At 44.2% G+C, this 19,911-nt stretch overlaps 1 protein-coding gene and 1 long non-coding RNA gene across 3 annotated transcripts in view; one reads left to right on the top strand and one right to left on the bottom strand.

The window, feature by feature from the left end:
* The window catches only part of NR6A1 (nuclear receptor subfamily 6 group A member 1), a 63,693-nt gene extending 44,904 nt beyond the window's left edge, over nucleotides 1–18,789 (bottom strand). For both annotated transcript variants that reach the window (XM_015644904.2, XM_015644905.2), the window contains exon 1: nucleotides 18,734–18,789. In XM_015644904.2, coding sequence (XP_015500390.2) covers nucleotides 18,734–18,776 — 43 coding nt within the window. In that variant the 5' untranslated portion in view covers nucleotides 18,777–18,789. The remainder of the gene's footprint in view (nucleotides 1–18,733) is intronic.
* Nucleotides 3–869, top strand: LOC109022892. The gene is made up of 2 exons (XR_002002318.1): nucleotides 3–94; nucleotides 414–869. It is a non-coding gene; the product is annotated as an uncharacterized LOC109022892 (long non-coding RNA).
* Nucleotides 18,790–19,911: the final 1,122 nt, after the last annotated feature.

Genomic DNA, 19,911 nt, shown 5'->3' with positions numbered 1-19,911 from the left:
GGTCAGCGGCGGGAGCTGCCGGACCGTCCGCACCGCCGCCAACTTTGGGGAGAGCGAGCCCAGCGCGGAGCCGAAGCCGGGAGCGCCCCGCCAGGTAAGGCGTTAATCCGAGTCCCGGCGGGCCGGGGGGAGCCGCCGGGGGGGCGGGGGTCGCGCTGCGCCCCGACCTGCCGCCAGTTGTTGGGGTTTTTTTTTATTATTTATATTTTATTTTTCCAGTCTCATTTCTGCACGTGCTCCTTTGTTCTCCAATAGAAGCGCTTTTTTTTTTTTTTTTTTTCATATATGTATATATATATCCGTTAATGTAACGCAGCTGGAGCAGCCGCTCCCCGCCGGTACCGGGGGAGGGGGGAACAGGCAGCAGCTCCCCCTTATCCCCCCTCCCTGCTTTATTCCCTCCTCCCCCGAAGAAGAAGGAGAAACTCGAGCGATTCCGCAGCGCTGGAAGTTGCTCGCGGGTCCGGGTCGGTAACCAGACACGCGTGTCGCCCGAGGGCTGGCGGGGAGGAACTGAGCCAGACGGGGACACAAAGGAGGGGGGCAGCCCCAGACACGCCGTCCCCGCCCCGCGGCGGCAGCGCCCGGCACCGCCGAGACCCGGGCGGGGACGGCGAGGAGGGAGAGGATGCCCCCGGTCCCCCCTTTTGTCTGGCTCCGGTGGCACCTGCGGGGGCGAGCGCTCGGCCGCCCCGCCCGCGGACCCTATCGCGACCGGCGACGGATTAGCGACAGTTGTGGTCGGAGAGGGGCGACACAGCCCCGGCCTCGGCGGTTTGGGTCTGTGGCCGTGCGGGGTTCGAGTCCATGAGCCTCGTGTTAATTAACAAAATCATTAAAAATGAAAAAAAAAAACAAAACAAAACAAACTGCAATAAAATGAGCCCCGATGTGCAGTATTCCCCCAATTCTTACTCCGTCACATACGGAATTTTTATCGTAACTTGCTCTAAAAGAAATTTAACATATTTGTTCCCAGACTGTTGACAGTGATTAGCTGTGCCACTTGCAATGGACTCAATACAATATCTAAAAGAAATTCAATGTATTTGCTCCCCCAAACCATCTGCAGTGATTTACTGTGACGATTGCAATGGGCTGTATATACGATACCTAAAAAGAAATTTAACTTACTTTCTCCCAAAATCTTCTGCAGTGGTGCTTAGGCTCTGTGCATGATAAAAGCTGTTCAGTGTACACTTAAAAGTCTAGTATTTTCTAAGAAAATAATTTTCATAAACTTTTTCCTATCGTTTCCTCGGCAAAAACAACCCACGATGAAAGCTTAAGTAGAATTCTTCCACAAGTTTAGCAAGTTGAGAAGGGGATGATTTACCCTCCTTGTTTTGTCCAGGAATGCAAGATAGCATATTTTAAAAGTTAATAAGTATTAAAAGCCACGAGGAGCATTAAAAGTGTATTTCCAAGTGGCGTGCTCCCTGCAGCCGCGGCGCAGAGCAGCCAGCGCAGCGCCTGCAGCTCCACGCAGAGCAGAGGTTATTCACATGGCTGTTCGAGAAACTCCATTCATATCTCTGACTACCTGGATTTGAATAGAAACCAGACAGCAATTCTTTGGTCCCAGCCACTATTCGCCCCGCTGGACAATAGAGATTTGTTAGCACACAGGCACAAGCCCTGGGACACAAAGCTGGAGGCAGCAGAGATAGGGGCTTCACTGCACAGGAAATTACAGCTTTTGATGCACTGTTGGCAGGTCTGTCGGTTCAGAACAGCAACATGCCTGTGCCATGTTTAAGAGCTCCTGACTGCCATTTTTAACCACCTAGAATGTCATAAAAGCTTTATTGTCGCAGTACATAAAATCATGAAGTCCATATGGTTACTTTTCAGCTGCCCGGGGTCTGGAAGGCAGAAGCATGATCTGGCTGGAGATTTTAATTTGGGGGGAGTGGAGGGGAGGGAAGAATTAGAATTGAGAACAGAAAACCTCAGAAGTGTTTATAAAAGCTGAGTTTTGTTACTGAGGCAGCTGACGTCCCGCCTGAGATGGGGTGGTGTTCTAATGGACTTGGTTTAGTGGTGGCTGGAAGGGGACATGGCTGGGCAGCTTATTTCATCCTAAAAGGTGCAGTAAATATACTGCATGCAGCTCCAGCACCAGCTGTGGAGAATAACATTGTTCAGTTGTGTCAACTTGGCAAACACAAAAATAAATAAGAAAAACCAAACTGCTCAGTGTCTGGTACCTCCCATTTCCCCTACTTTCCCCCCAGTCTGGAGTTAAAATGAGAACTGCTCGGAGACTGGGCTTTAATCCGCTGATTGGAGCCAATGAGCAGAAATTATCGAGATTAGAAAACCAACCAGCGGGTTTTATTAGCTGAGAAGCCAGCCCCTCGCTGTGCGCGGCGCCGTGGCCGCGCGCTGGGGCAGTCCTCCCCCAAAGAGCGGGAGGTTGGGGCTGCTCCCCCTCTCTTTTTGTGTTTTTCCATAAATCTTACCTCCCCTACGCTCCCCTACCACCTTAGCACCAGATGAAATACGCAGTCCAGCGGGCTATTAGACTTAAAATTCTGCCACGCACACAGTGAGGGTGTCTCTAGGTGTGAGCCTCGCTGTGAGCACAGCTCGAGTGGGATGACTTGGCTCTTCTTCACCCAGGAAAAACAATGAAAGTGAGAGTTGTGTATTGCAGTTGGGAAGTGTGAGTGTTTGTAATGAGCTGCAGCCATACAAAGCATGATAAAATACAGAAACAAATGTTGGGCTGTTTGCTGCCATTAAGCGTGTTTTTATCAACACAATGCTTGTGAGCTCAGGAAAAGGGGAAGAGTTTTAAAGCAAGGGAAGGTCCATCTTCCAGGGAGACACCTGGGAAGAGCAGTGCTAATGCTCTGCACCAGCCCACAGGGAAGATGATGGACTTGCTTCCACTGGTCCTTTGAGCAATGAAGGGCAAAAAAAGCCTGGATGACTAAAAGAACACACTTTTAAAAAAGGTGCTTCTTGTACAACTAACAAGCACCCATACATGTGAGGGGCCAGCTCATAGAATTTTAGCTGCTAAAAATGCAGGAAGTGTGTTTTACTCACATAAAAACAAGCACCCATACATGTGAGGGGCCAGATCATAGAATTTTTAGCTGCTAAAAATGTGTTTCAGAACATTAGAAATATGAATGTGAATGTAAATACTTTTCACAGGAGTCAGTTTTGTCTGACTAATTATATAACTTCCTTGAGTTCTCTTCCTCATGGAATACAATGGCTTGGGTGTATTACTTCTCAGTAAAACTTAGCTTGATTGTAATCTAGCCCAATTCTTATCACCTGTTTTGATTTTTTTTTTTTCTTGATGGTACTGACAAGCCCAGAAGGACTTACCTAAAATAGGCCTTTGAACAAAAACATTATTATTTTTAATAAAGGTTAAGGATATTGGTGGCTCTATCTACAACACACTTCTAGATGAAATTCCATGGTGTTCTTAAAATGCAGCAACTTTTTCTGTTACTGAAAGACTGCTAATACTTAATATTCATCCAGATGCTAATGTTAAAACCTGCCCCTTTAAAGTGCTGTCTAAAAAAAAATGTGCTGAAAAGTTAAATTCTGCCCTTGCAATTGGGTCATAAGATTTTGAGTACCTGTTAAGCACAGAGTTTTGAATGGAAACCAGACCATTATAGGTAGGCAAAAAGCACTTCTGCTTAATCCAAACAGCCATAAGAGGAATGTCTGGGCATAACCCGCCCCCAACAACATCCGCAGACTCAGCCTGGACATGGGAATAATCCCATCAGGCACATAAGAAAAGGATGCTGATGGCTTTTCTCATGTGGTCAGGGTTTATTTAAACTGCACATAGAAATAACAGATAATTCCAAAGTCAGTTTTCACAACTCCAGTTGCAACTATTCCAAGGGAAAGCTTGTAAAGCCTGAAGCACTGTCACAGCCACTAACAGCCTTGGAAGTTGCAGCAGATGCAGAAGATCAGTGCGTGTATAATCCAACCATTAATAGATGGTATTGCATTACAGGGTTGGTTGCCAATAAAAATGCGTCAGGTATGCTGAGATCTCACAATACACTTGGCAATTTAACAAAAAATATGGAATCCTAAGAATTTCATTTTATCTTAATAATAGCCAGCAGATAGATGCTGTAATCATTTCAAACCCACAGTGTTGATTAATAGTGCTCAACAGTTTCAAATGTTAAGAGCTGAAAAGATAACAATTGGGTGTTTTGATATGAGGATAACATGGAAGTATGCGTTTCCCTAAGAAGCACCACGGACATAGAGACTGATGACATCACCTTTTCAAACAGACTTCAGTCATTCCTGCTCTCCCTGAGAGTAGCTCAAACCATCTGCAGCTGCCCTGTACTGTAACACAAAGAAATGAACCCCACCGCCAGCAATGACCTGGTAAAACTGCACACTTCTGAGTGCTGCATCTCAAACCCAGGAACTCTCCTGCATCAGCAGTTAATGGTGTGGGAATGAATATTGCAGGAAGCCTGGGAATGGGAATTCTGCTGCCCACCATAACGGCTTGGGGATCCTGCAGTCGGGGTTTGCAGCACCACGTTGCTCAGCCCTGCGGTTAACGCGCGTTTCCCTCGGGAAGGCCAGGTGTGTGGGATGAGATGCCCAGCTGTAAGGGCAGCACGTGGAGCATGAACGTGTCCCCTCATGGGCACTGCCCTCAGCTCAGAGCCGCTCTGACACACCAGGGACAGGGGCTGTGTGCTCTGCTGTGGCTCCAGCCCAGGCAGGGTGAGAGGGTGAGCCCAGAGGTGGCAGAGGCACATTAGAACACAGTGAGTCCAGCAAGGCATCAATCCCCAAAATTCTGTCAATACATTTACTGATTCTCAATTTGGCAAACAAATCAGGTTATAGTTCTCTTGGAAAACACCTTGCCGTACAACTATTCAAGGCTTTCCTACTTCACTTTTTCCAGGCTTTGAGCACACATTACTTGACCATTACAGCACACATCCCTCTGTTCCTATGTACACATCTACAGTGCCTCTGTAAATAGTGCTACATCTTGAATCTGATGTCATGAACAAAAAGGATTCATCTGGTCTATGAGCAGAAGTGGTCAGGGTTTCACCACACACTGCAATTCCCAGTCTCCCATATTTACATTTCCAGCTGCACGCACGCCGGTGCCCTGGAGTGGCAGCAGCTCCGTTTACATAACCAGGGCTGGGTACCCTGGGGGCTCACGCTGGAGCTCAGCCCCCCAGTGCAGGCGAGGAGAGAGCTCTCACCTCACTGAGAACACTGCTCCTCCAGGGGGGAGCCTGGGGGAGCCCACCAGGGCAACCACGTTGCACAGGGTGGTTGTGTGACGGACATAAACCCCCCACCCCTGCAACTGGGTGATGAATGGCTCTTCCTACTCAGATTTATCTCTTTAGGTAGAGCCTCAAATTCAGACTATTAAAATGATCAACACGTTTGCAGACAAGGTTCACGTGAAAAAGATTCTAGTTACAAAACAGAATGCATTCAAGTTTGCCATATATTATTTTCTGCTAAAGATTTAAATATCATGTGGCTTTAGCTTTCTTTCTGTTCACTGAATATCAAGGTCAATTAGGAATGATGTCTGGCTAGTACTCTCAGAGCAGATTAGACAGTTGCATCAAAAACTAGGACCATGTATAGGTCATCTGTTACTGTGACCTAGATTTCTGAGAATCTGTTCAATTTGTTTTATTGAAAATGTGGTCCTTTCTCAGTTCTGTTTCTCACAGCAAACCTTTCTGTAATAGCAGAAAATAGCTTTATTAGATACTTAGAGACATTGCTTACTACTTCTGCTAAGACACAAAGAAAATCAAATCCATGCAGCAGACCTGTGCCTGTCATCCATTTAATTTTAAAATAACTTAAGGTTCTGAAAGGCTTATGCCTTATAATCTAAAGCATTTGGTCCACATGCCAAATACTAAGCAATCTGAAATACATAATAGCTTAGCTCCAGCTTTGTTTGCCCTATTTAATTCATTTTCTGCCTTCAGTAACCAATGTGTAGATGCAATATTTCTGCAGTCTACTTTGGAAAAGAAGGAAGTACTGAAATATTTGAGTGATGCTGTTTTGTTTGTACCTGTGTGAGCTTTGTGGTGCCCTGGGAGGAGAGTTGGTGTGGATTGCCCAGGTCCAGACGTCCCTCCCAACCCCTCCTGTTTACTGAGGATAAGGATGGTGCTGTCTGAATCCTGACACTTTACAGTACCTCCACCTATGCTTGTTGGGTTGTCATTCTGAAACCACATAAAAGCAGATTTCCATTTGGAACATTTTAGCCAAATTTCCTCTCCTCTCACAGCTCTTAATTGTTCTGGTAGAAAGCAATTACTAGAACAGAGACCATGCAAATCCTGCCATCAGTGGTGTCAGTACTGGCAGGAGGGACAACAAGAAGGTGTATCTTAAAATACGAGAAACTACTTTTCTAAACACCAGTGAGTTCAGTGTAAAATAAAAACTGTAAAAATATTGAAGTGGTTGCAGAACTAGTAATCCAAAGACCACCAACCAAACTTGACGATTACCATCATTATCAGTCTGCGTGGCTTTACTGTACTGGGGTACGAAGCACATCTGGAACAGCTGTGCTCTCATTACACCCCAGCACAAAAGGTTGGTCATGCAATCAAACGTCAGGAGAAAGGGCACCAAAAAAGAAAATATGCCAACAGGTTGAGATTCACAAATGAAAATCTGCAGTACGTCTCTCCTTCCCTCACATATCGATCTTAGGAAATCTGTTCCCATTTTTTCAAAATTCTAAAGCCAGTTCTACCAACCCATCTGAATTTTGTACTACTTTCATATTCAAACTTTTATGTGCATCTCACAGCACACTGGGACCAATTTATTTTATAGGCAAGATAAAACCCTGCAATATTTGGTGACGTTATCCGAAGATCATTCTTCTAAATGAACATAAGTACATTTTCTCCTTTTTGTTTCACATGATGGCTGCATTTAAATAGGCTAAATGTATAATTCAGAGAAGAATGGCTGATTCCTGCTCACCTGGGGGTCATATCCACATCCATCCAATATTTAAAAGCATGCAAAAGCAAAGAAATTAAATATATAAGAGGCGGGGGAGGAAGTCTTTCTTCCAACTGAATATTTGCCTGGTAACCAGATAGAAGAGCCCGCCTCTTTTTTTACCCCCAAATCACAGTTAGTTGTTCTACAAGTCTTTGAAGACACTTCTATTTTAAATTTTAACACCTGAAAGAACAGTTCAAGATGTGCTGCTCTGGCTGAGCCACACACAGTGGGAGGAAAGTCTCACAGCAACACAGCTGAAGCTCTGAAGCCAACACTGCGTGATCAACGCACGTTCAGACCATGTGTAAACGAGGCTGAATGAATTTGGTGTGAGAATGGGAAAAAAGAGCAAGGAAACACAGTGGAAATGAATCCCTGGTGTGGATGGGACCATGTCTGGGAGGTGATGTTTCCCTGTCAGCCTGGAGCACACCCATCCAGGCTTTGTGATACCTGCTGGAGCTGACTGGGAGTGACCACAGACAGAAGATGGAGCCAGGATCTTGCAGAGGTTCAGTGAGATCAGGGCACACTTGTTCTGTGTGGCACCCACTCAGCTCACAAGGAAGACTGTCCTCATGGAAAGAATAACATACTTCCAGCTAAGCCAGATGTTGGCAAGGGATAAGAAATCTCATGACCTTTGGGAGGAGGATGGGGAGAAAGCCACGTGAGGATTCATTTTCCTGCTCATTACAATGCCATCGTAATGTCATTTTCTTTGCTTCAGTTATATACAGCTACTGGAAGCAGAATTTTTATTGAAATGAGTGTATCCTGAAATGGAGTCTTACAAGGTGGCAGCATAAAACTGACCCAGAGGTGCTACACTGCCAAAACTGAGCCAAAAAGTGAAATTTTACGGGTATTTCTTTTGAGAAGAACATCAGATCTTGAAGTCTATCAGATGAGAATTGCTGGATTATAAAGATGAAAACCAGGAACTAATTATCTTCAAAGGGACAGTTATCAACAAATCAGGAGGAGACATTATGATTATGAAAAGCAAATCCTTCATTTGATCCCTCTCCATCCATCCATACTGCTTCCCAAGCAGATAACCTAAGCTTTATCCATATGGAATTGCTAATATTTTGAGTGGGGAATCAATTATAGAAGTCCCAATTGGCATGTTTTTTTAAAAAATGTGTATTTTTATAATGTTGTGTATGATCAGTGTGTAAATAGGGACACGTGGCAGCAGTGCCATGGTGCATGTCCCTGGTCTGAAGTCACAGGAAGCCATCTCAACAAAACAACCTCAGATTTCTCTCCCAATTACTTTGCAACATATTTTCCCCATGTTTGCCCCTTACCAAGTGCAGGTTCTGGGTATGTCTTGAGTATCCCCCATGGGAAAACTGGAACAATTCCTGTGAAACACATCCAGGGGTGGGCATCATGCTGGGCGAGCCCACCCAAGGCACTGCCCCACCAAAGCCAAGGAGACCTTAACGCCAAACCCAGATTCTCTGACATTATCCAGCTACCTTAAACATCCAGAAACAATGACAAGGGAACCTCAGCTGGACTCTTGGGACCAGCAGAAGAACCAGTGGTGCTTCCTGCCCTCCCTGCCCTGGCAAAAACCGGCAAGTCCAGCTCCTTCCAACCTCAGCACAATTCTCTGCGCCACAGGAACTAATTTTTGTGAAAACTGCCAGACTGATGACTGCCAGCAATTTCTAAAAAACTAAAAGGCGGAAAACAATCTTGGTAACAGAATCATCTGCAGTTAGGATCATCTCTCTCCTTCCCGAAACAGGCACAGGAACTATGCCTGAATTCACAGCTAATGGGAATTCTTTTGATCTTTACAGACACAAAGCTGCCAGCCAAGAAGAGCAGTCAGCACAGGGGGACCTTCTGAAGATGCACTTACCCTAAATTCACCACCACAATAAATGTAACACATCCTGGGTCTAGAGCAGCGCAGTCCTCAGTGATGAAGACCTGTGAGCATGTTTAATACAGCAGAAGAGACAACGTTATTTATATCTCACAAAGCTGCTTACCCAGTGTTAGATGTGCCTGGGCATAGTGCAACTGCAGGAATCCATCAGGAGGACACCTGAGATTCCTCTCCATTAAAAGTGATGGATCTAACACAGCCAATCATCTTCATGGCAACAAATGTTATCTTAAAAGACAGGGGATAAAAGTTCACAGGGAAGCTGTGCAAATTCATGAAAAGAAAAATGCATTCCTGGTGACTGAACGCACAGAAGTCTGTCTCCAGAAGTCTGTGTGTGTTGAAAAATGTCTGGAAGACAGGAGATGATTAGCAGGAAATATGCAAGCTTCTCCTCTTTGTATCCTTCTCCAAACATCCATTAGCCACTGGTTTGATTTTATTTTAAGAGTCAGAACTGCTTTATTGATTGCAGCCAACAGCTGCAATTCAGTAGTGGTCCCAAACACCCAAAGTAGTTTTTTTTTCCCAACAAAGACAATTTCTGAAGTCTATGAAATGAGATGACGACACCATTACTGAGACATCCTGGACTGAGGTCATTTTGTTCCAGTCCAGGTACAAACAGTTCATAAATGGAGCTCCCTCCAAATACATCCCTGCTTGTCTGCTCAGAACAACATCCCTTACACCACCCTTGGGGAAGCTGCTACAGTGCTGAAGAAGCTCCTGATCCCCTCCCCAGCCTGCCTGGGTGAGACTTCCTTGGGGGAATGTGGTGTGGGGGCAGGCAGGGCTTGAAACATCACATGCTGATCCCTTCACCTTGCACAGAACAACTCTGGAGACAGGACAGCGAACTGGGCTCTAATCCAGGCGAGCACTCCTGTCTAAGTAGGTCAGCAAGGAAGCCCCTGCCCATGGTTGTGTCTTCCAGTCCCCCCACCAAGCAAATTTGACAACTGTTTCCTTTAGGAGGTCACAGGAGATGAAGAGTTTGATTCTGAGAGTTTGTGTGTTTGTTCTAGAAATATAAAACAAGTTTTGCTTAAAAAATACATCTATTTCACTGTTTTGATAGCTCAGAAAGAGCTTGGTGAAGCACCTAAAAAGATACAGGGCATCTCACTACTCAATCTAGGATGTCAGACTGCAAGACCATTCAGAATAGCTCATTCATAAATGCCTTTAATAATTTTAAAATATTTGGCAAAAAAAATCATAACAAAAATAATTTTACCTTTTCAGCTGAAATCACTTGCTGAGTCTTAGCCTAGCATTTTTCAAGCATAAGTGTCTGATACAATTTTCTTGCAAAATCACATCCCAGTAGGTCAAAAAAGCTTTCCACTCTTTCAACACAAGTTGGTACCTTGAGTTTCTGAAGAGTCAAACCATTTTTCCCTGCTAACACCCACTGCCAAGGTTCTGCTTCCCCGCTATGAAGCCAGACCCATTCCCAAACCAGGGCAGGGTTGCTGTGCTCTAACTGGCTCAGTTGTGCAGGTAAAGAAGTGAAGAAACAGGACAGAACTCCTGAACCTTCACTGGTTTACCTCAGAGAACCTTATTTTACTGGTGACAGTCTGATTATTTAATTGCCCTCCACTCAAACTTTCAGAAACCTGCTCAGCTGAGTGATGTCTTCAGGGCAGCCTGTGCCAGAACTGGCTAAAGCATCCTTTCAGCAGTTTCAGGAGAACTAAATGCAGATGCACCAGCCTGTGCTGCTGTTCAATATTTCATTGTTTGCACAGTAGTAGGAGTCAGATTGTGCACACACATGCAGTTAATTATCTCTGTGGCAAGTACTGCTTCATGGGCCAATCCCTTTATCCTCACACATGGTCTGTATTCCTTGTTCCCAAACATGGAACTTTGCATTCATTTGTACTAAAGCATTCACTTATACTTGATTTATCTAGAGTCCAAATCTGTATCACTCTTTTGTCTAAAAACCCCAAACCTGCTCATATGGGATGCTATGTTTCTCCCAGGCCAGAAATGGAGATGCTTTAGGATGTGGCCAAGTCATTCTAAGGCTGTGCCAACTGGATCAAGTTCCCACTTGGAATTGCATTCAGACCTCCCCGTTTGTCATTTGTTAATCCTTTTAACATTTGCCACAGCAAATTTGTATCATAGCAGTTTAAATTGTCATTAGGTATTAAGTCAAACACCTTACAGAAGTCTAGGGTATGCTGCATCTACAAGTAAGCTTGTCAACTTAGAATGAGATCAAAAGAACTTGGTAAGTCCTCCCTAATTCACTGGAAACTGGTGTTAACAGCATTTCTCCCAGGTCCCAGGTCTGCATCTGTTTTCTCTAGGATCACCATCACAGCACTATGTTCTAAAGGGGGAAATGGAATAGACTGGTAACTTTGTCTCCCAATTTTATGTAGCCTCTGGACTTGTCCAGTAATAGTCCCAAGGAATTTTTGGACAGTTAAAGATAATCTCCATTGTTCACTATAGAAGACTGCTGAATTTTAAGTGTTTGGCTATGGCATTGCTAGTTAAACACTCACCCAAATTTCAATGAAACAGCAAAAACTAAAATTACCACTATCAGTTCCATGCTCTTGTCTCCCCCAGGTGTATTTGCATGCTTACCCTGCTGAAGTCATTTACCTTGACAAAGAAAATACATTTTTATAGTACAATTAAAGCTTGTTCCAGAACAAAGCAAGTGTGCTTGCACATGGCATTTCAGTGGATGCTTCAGGCAAGCAGTAAGACAGTGCCATGTTCTGAGGACAGTCCTGGCCCCAGTTTCCTTCACTGGGGTCACACACCTCCCTCCTGAGAGTCACAGCTACAGCACAAGGGCATAAGAGGATAAGGGAACCTATTTTACTATTTACTATTTTTACCAGCTGCATATGCAAAATTTATTTAGTGATACTTTAGGGCAGTGCTGTTGGGATTCCTGCCCTGCTAAATAAAAGCCTTATTGTGAGGAGCTAGTAGAATGATTGGATTAGGGTGTAAGAATTGTTCAGGCACCATAAATAGAAAGAGCACAAGAGACATCCACCAAATTAACTCAGTCTTTACAAACAGGTTAACAACCGTGTTTCAGGGTTTGTATGCTGTCGCCCTGAAAACTCAGCTTCTGAGCTTGCTGACATGGTTTTCTAAGGACTTTCCCAGGACAGTAACTGTAAACATAGATATGTGTACATTCTTTCTGTTACACATCTTCTGATGGGCATTTCTTATGGCCAGTGCAGTGAGAAAATGTTATCCTGACCATCCAATCCCTGGCCATGGTAAGAAGCCTATAAATCCTGGGAAGGAAAAATAAACTCTGCTCTTTCTGCACCACACCTCAACCTGTGTCCGCATGATCTATTGATCTTCAGCGGTAACAGTATGCAAATTATGAGGAAACCATTTTCTCCATACAGAAACCCATTCTCTCCACTGTAATTTGAAAGAAAACCCCACGTGCTCCGAATGTTCAGTACTTTCATAGAAAAGGTCTTGTTCAGCAATCACTGCCTCCCAACTGATGGCCTTGCAGGAATCCCAGTTTACAAGGTGTTCTGTGCAGAGAACAGAATTGGGCTTTCAGGGACCCCTGGCAGCCTGAGGAGGGTCCACTTAATACTTTTTTCACAAGAGAAAAATAATAATTAAGGAATAAAAATAGAGGAGGAAGCTGTCAACTCTAGTTTCAGTGCTTCCTTAGTGAAAGAAGTCTGAGGGGAAGGAAGGTATGTTGAAGGTTCAGTGCAGAACTTTTGGAGTGTGCCTTGCACATACTGCCCACTTACAGTTTCCAGAGAACTATTTTATCATTTCGGAGTCTGTCCAAAAAATCTCATGGAGAGCTTTGAACTTTGCAAAGGGGAAGGAGTGTGCAGCCAAGATACAGAAATAATGTGTACAGTAGAACTTGCAGAAGAAATTCAGGCTCTGATTCTGTGAAACAAGAAGATGAAAGTTTCTACCTTGAAGGTCATTGGAGGGATAAAGGAGGAAGAAATAGTGAATTGAGAAAAAAGCCTCTCTCACAATGTCATTTAAATATAAACATACTGTTTTGGTTTGTTAAAACCAAAATTTCATGCTTGACTTGAACTGAGTTTCCTTGATTTATGTTATACCTACCACATGTGGTCACCCTTCACATTGGGACACTCCTGAGGCTTAACACTCCAGGCTGAGCTCTGCTTGTGATTAATTCAAATTGTCTTTGTTCTTTCCACCAGCTCCTACTCCAAATGATGGCAAGAAAAAGGTGAGACTAATTTTTGGAGAATTCTTTTGATTCTCAGTATCAGCTGATGTTTAATGATACCATTAAAATCAATCAGTTTAAGTGCAGGCTGCAAACTATATTCCTTGAAGATTGCTTCAAGTACTTTATTAGACAATACATTTCTGTTAAATTACATGTATCAGCTCAGGATATTCAGAGAGAAACTGTTTGATCCCTACAGCAAGAAGAAATACTTGGAATTTAAAGCAAGTTTCCAGCATTTAAGCAGTAAATTATCCCCACTGACTCTGTAGGCTCCGCTGCACTCACAGGAAAGTTATTTCATATACAGCAGCAGATTCACTTTTTAACAAACAAACTGCAAATAAGTCATCTCTCCGGGACCATGCAAGCCAGGTGGAAAAGGTGAAGACAATTAGATGCAATATAGAGATTTAAAGAGATTAAATCCCCTTTTTTACTCTTTTTAGGGGAAAGAAGAGCAGGGACTGGAGCTGTGGAAATGCAGACATGCACTCCACTAAGCAAATCCCCTTCTCTCACTTCTGTTGGTTTAGCACTGTGGGTGAGCCCCCACCTCCAGTTTTCTCTAAGTGAACTTTTCAAAGAAATCTGAATCATTATAAACATCCTTAGTGCTGCTATTAAGAACATGCATATCCACAAGAGGAAAGGCTTTTTCCACTGCAACTCTGATATATTCCAAGCTGGTTTAAGAAATACTAAGTCAACTCAGCATCCATAACCAGAGTGTTACACTTCTGCAATTCATTAGTCCTCGAGGTTTCATTCCGTAATTAAAATACTTTGCAGTTTAATGGTTTACAATAAAGAATGTGCAGTCCTCAGCACTGTTTCCACTGCCAGTCTATGGAAAACATATGCATGGAAAATCTACAGTGCATGTATACAGCCATCTTTGGATAGCTTCAGTGAACATTCAACGCTGTCGGTGAGTTTGAGAACTAGAAAAAACCATCGACCGTTGACTGTACCTTGAGGTTTATCACAAACCCTCTGTTAAATGGAAAGCCTGAACCTTCAGAGATTTCACATGTGGTTGCCATTAGCAAGTCATGATTTACAGATTATATTAAGAGCTACAGAGGTTGAGTTTTTCCAGTTCTCTAGTTCTACTTTCTCTACAAGTGAATTGGTATATAAGAAATGCTTGTTTTCTCTTGAAAAAAAAAAGAATTAAAGCTTTATACTAGCACAGAATTTCTGCAGAACAGAGCATAAGAGATCAATGGAAGGTTTTGTATGGGCAGCACAAAAGCAGGAACGTATCCACACCATATGGGACACTTGGAAACAAATCTGAGCATGGTACATGTTCAAAAGAGCAGAATACAGGCCAGATCAGGAAGGAAGCCTTTCCATTAGGGCTGGCAACTTGAGCTTTGCTGGAAAAAGCCTTGGAATGTCAGTTCATTTGCTCCCAGGAACCTGCACTCAATTTCAGCAGCTGCTCACAGGGAAGGCCGGGCAGGGAGCGGCTCCCTCCTGGCCAGGTCCAGCTGCTCCCATGGCTCAGGCCGTCACCCTGCAGCCAGGCAAGCACGGAAGCAGCCTCCCCTTCAAAGGCACAGAAAGCCAAGGGCTCAGGCATCAGTGGTACCTGTGTGGAAGCTTCTCCAGCCCAGCTGAGTGACCAGGACAGCAGGCTCTGGCAGCGGGTGCCTTCACAAGGGTGCAGGCATTTGTCCTGCCCATAGAGGGTCTGCAGAGTCCATAAAATAAGAAAAGACCCAAAGCGCATGCCAGGGAATTTTGTCTTGGGCTGCTCTAGAGTGACAGCACCATCACCATGGTGTGGCATCTTCAGCATCTAATGGCTGCAATCAACATTCATTGCTGTCGGTGGGTTTTCATTTCTATCAACTCACTGATCAATGAATGCAAACTGCGGACCAGCCAGCCAAGGACCGCCCGCTCCGACAGCCCAGGACCAGCCACTCACAAGGCCAGGGTGGCCTGTCCGGCAAGAAAAGTTACACTTCTGCCAAACAAATGCTGTATCCAAATTCTGCCTCCCAAAACTGTGTAAGGCAGGTCTGTGGCTATGCCATTGTCCCACCAGAGAAGTTCAGGATACATCATCCAGCTCCTTCATGAACAAATCTGAGTGCTAATTAAGAAACACACAGGGATTTTTAAAGGAGCAGAACAGCTGAGGAACTAGTTCTGTTTTAGTAAAAGTGACACTCAATTGGTAAATCTATCAGTAAAGCATAAACCTACAGCTTAACCTGTACTAGCTTAACCTACCAGGTTACAGGAAATTAAACTTCCTCCTGAGTGAGCCAAGCTAGGGAACAGCACTGGTCCTACAAAGTGACCAGTGAGAGATGAAAAGGGACTGAACTGTGGGGCTTTGGATTGACAGGGATGAGAATGGGAGGAAGCAAAGCAGAAAATAGTGATTTAAGGTGCTGCTGCAGAGAACATTCTTCAGGGCTGTGGTGGGCAGGGCCAGCTCCAATTATACTGGCAAGGTGAGGAGCTGGAAGCCTGGGGCAGGCAGGGACCTTCCTGCTCTGTGGCTGTGCAGGGAGCAGCAGACGCATCTCTGCACGGCAGACACAACTGGCACTGCTCTGAGACACAAAAACAGTCTCTCGAGCTGCTCTCCCAGTATTTCTGAATGACTGGCATGACACACCTGTTCCCAAAAATGCCCCTGTCTCTGGACAGAGCCATGCAGTAAAGGAGGGAGGCTCCTGTGGTGCCCCCACACCACTCACACCAGGGATGGTGGCTCTCCCTCTGTTCTGCAGCGGTGTCAGTCAGTTCCTTGGGGAGTGAAAGCTCCAAGCACTTCTCTTACACCTTGCTTGCTCCTCCAGTTGCTCACAGGATTATGCTGAAGGAGCCTGTTCAGACATGCTGTGCTGCTACCCCACAGGAACCGTGTCCCTCAGCTCACTGTACAGCTCAAGTCAGAGCAACTCACCAAGGACTTCTGAACTCCAGTTTGGTGAATATTCAAAATAGATCTGCTTGCTCTGTTAAAAGACTTAAACATGTTCACTTTTACACAGGAACAGCTCCATCAAGTTCAACAGCTACACACTGAACAGACTGAACTTTGCAAAAATGGAATTTTAGGAAATATCTCCCCTCTCCCTGAGTCTGATAGCAAAGAGCCCTATTCAGTCATCCACAGTGAGCACTTGCACTGACAGCCTGGGTAAGTGTGGTGGTTTGGTACAGGGAATTTACCACAGCAGCGTAACAGTGAACAGCCCAAAAGCATGCCTGCCAAGTTGTTTTAACATTATGAAAACAAGACAAATGACTCATTTTTGATGCAGTTTGACATTCTGCCTTTGAAATCTCAAATTTTTCAGCATGCTTGGCAGACTCATTCGGAAGTGAGAGTGCACAATTTGGATTTTTTCCAGAGACATCTTACATGATGTACAAGAAAGCACTTTTGTGTTATTTTAAACAGACATTTCAGCCAACTGGTTTTCCTCATGTATACCTGCATGAAAGTAGAAAATACAGAAGTCCTGACAGAGGAGTTCATCTTAACTGCAAGGACATGTGAAAATAATTCACTGCAATTACTCTGAATAAGACATTTCAGACAAACAGGGAAAATTACAGTAAAGGGGCCATTACCCCAGTTTGCCTATGCATGACAAACCAAAGGCTTGAGCAGACATTCCACACCTCTCAAATGCTCTGGATGCACGAATAAGGTTAAAATTTGGGCTCATACTTGGTTGCAAAAAAATCCTCCAGGTTTTTGGTTTTTGTGTGGGTTTTTTTTTGCTTTAATTTTGGTAAGGAGACAGCAAGGAAAAAAACCAAGGAAAGACAGGTTAGCAGGCATGTTCAGAATGTTTTTAAATCCATGCTTGGGAAGCTTTAGATGCTTGAGTCAGCAACTGTCTGCTGCCTACCAGAGCCACCACCCCACAGCTCCACCAGGTCCAGGGCACATCAGGGTGACACCGAGCACCAGCACTGTGCTGCCACTACAGCCATGGGACAGCTGGGGCTGGAGGGGTTTGGAACCTGCCCAGCAGGAATTGCCAGGGCTCAGCCATCCACACCAGAGGCCAGTGAGGGCTTTTCATCCTTGTGACTGACTAGAGCGGCCACCAGCACTGACCGGGTGAGTGAGAGACAGGAAGACATCAAAAGAACTCAAGTAGCTCGGTTTATTTAGTTTATCAAAAGTTTATATAAATATCTTCATAGGGAACAGACAAGCATTTTTCAGTTTAGCAAAAGATAACAGACATGAAAGCTGTAGCTAGACAAATGCACACTGGCAATAACATACAGTTATTTAAGGGTCAGTCACCTCATGTTGGACAGCCCTGCCCTTTTTGTGTAGATACATTCTGCTGGGAGAATGCTATGGAAAATTTAGTTACATTTTAATACCTGTCAATGCACAACAGTAAATATGAGCTATGTCAGGCCACAAAGGTTCAACAGAATATTAACCAGTATATCGTCATGAACTGTACGTGTCTCTAGATGACAAATTATTCTACATATGCATGTGAAATTACCTGTTTCCATATAAAACGGATAAACTGCATGAAAACCTACAAAGATGTGTTTTATTAATCAACTGCACATGTTTACAACTTAGAGCCACCATGCATGCATTCCACAGGGCTGTTCTCATTATAAAGGGAGGAACCAGATTTCCATTCCCATCATACAGGAACCACAGTTCTCCAGTGAAAGCAAGTGCAAGTCCACCAGCACAAAGGCATGTGGGAAGGACCATGTCCTGGCTCTGGGAGGCTTTTAGCAGCTGTGAACATCTGAGCATCACTTTTGAAATGAGTTGTCCGTTAAAAGTCTGCCACATTTGACAAATCCACAGAGTTCCCAAACAATGAGGTGAAAAGTTAAAAGCTCTGAATGAGGGGTTCTCAGCCCTGTAAAGGACACGGTTTTCCAATCCCACCAGTCTGACAAGGGCCTGTTGCCACCTAGTGGATTCCCAAAGACTGGTCCCTCCGCACAGCAAATGCCACTAGATGGAGTGTTAAGAAGGAATTCTGAATTCCTACTTTTTTAGGTGTCCAGCAGCTCAGGTTTTCAAAGTCTCAAAAAGTTACAAGCCCAGCATTTCGCTGAAATTGAGGAGGATTTCACCAACTGCCCTCAGTTTCATGAGAAATTCCAGGCTATAGATTGTCAAGTGTAATAGTTAAACACTACAGAAAAATACTCCATATCAACATAATTTCCATCACCTCAGGGGTTTCTATCATTCATGCAGGCATCTCCTTCACTGAGGTATCTCTGGTGGCAACAGATCTTACACAACCTGCATTCTGCTGGCATAAATAGTGATGTACAGACCTGGTCTCTGCTACTTTTGTGAGAAATACCTCATCAGCTCTCAGCTATGGGAATCCCCACCTCCATGAATAAACATCAGCTGTAAAACTTCTCCAAGTCTCTACCATGGAGTATCAATTCACGTCTCTGGATTATCTCAGAATGAGACATTCTACCTCGTCACACATGGCAAGAAAAGGGGTACTTACTGCCCATGGAGTTCATAGGGAGGACAGGAGAGGAGGAACTCATCTGCTCCACATCTGTAGCTAATGGGAAAGTGAAAATGAGAAAAGATGTGATGTGCATGTTACTGAGAAGGTTTTATTTTGAAAACTTTCATTTACACTGAAATTGAATACACATGTCTTCTATTGCCTGAGGAAGCTGCTTTGAGAAGCAGGTCATTTTTACAGCATCAGTTTCCCTCTCTCAAGGTATTTCTATCATACACATTATCTGCAGATCTACTTTTCTCAGCAGTAATATCAGTAATTTGTAACTTGTGATGGTTTGAGAATATCAATTCAGAGCAACTTCCAGCACAAACAAAGTCTAAATTACATCAAGTTTAAACTGTATGCAGAGCATTACTGTGGAATGAAAGGACATGATGATCTCCCATCTGTGTCCAGTGAACCTTCAAAAGATTCCTGATCAGAAGAGAGATCCTCTTCCAAAGGCTGCAAGCTGCTGGAATTTGATCTGGAGCAGCATCAGAAACAAGTGTCTTTAAGCACAAGACACTCCAAAGCTTTATTTTCTAACTGCTGAAAGAAGAAACAGAACTTCCTGTCTATGTCTGCCAGTGAAAACCCTCAAAGTCAGAACGTGATCAAAAACAAATGCCAGATTGCCCTCTGTATTTTGGAGAGGATCCACCTTTCCAGGACCCAAACCAAAAGAAAACCATTTTGCACTAACAGGGTCATTTTTAACCCAAGATTAGGTAAAGGCAAGATGCATTCTTTGGGCTTGATCTCTTCTCAATAGACCACAGCCCTTCTCAGCACATCACCACCAACACCCAAGTCGAACAGCTCAGTCTCCATCTCCATGATTTTTATGCTGGTAGGTCCCACATAATTATATATTCTGTAACTCTTGTTTAGCTCTAAGACCCACTAAATGCACAGTACAAGTTTACACAGCCCCAGAAGCACAACTCCAGCCCACAGCCAGGCTTTGCTGTCAGCCCAAATCCTGCCTTTCACATTCTTGCAATTCCCATTTCTCAGGCAGCAGGCAGTTCCCTGAAGACCACTGTTTACACTGAAAGTGCAAAGTTCTGCTCTAATTAGGCAAACCACAAACAAAAGTAAACACTTCAGCAGACCATTTTTGCAGAACATGAGAGCAGACACTGCACCACACTGACTAAATCCTC

The sequence above is a fragment of the Parus major genome, chromosome 17, assembly GCF_001522545.3.
Source record: "Parus major isolate Abel chromosome 17, Parus_major1.1, whole genome shotgun sequence".
NCBI lineage: Eukaryota > Metazoa > Chordata > Aves > Passeriformes > Paridae > Parus > Parus major.
The sequence above is the reverse complement of the archived record's forward strand: the minus strand, read 5'-3'. Positions and strand labels throughout refer to the sequence as shown.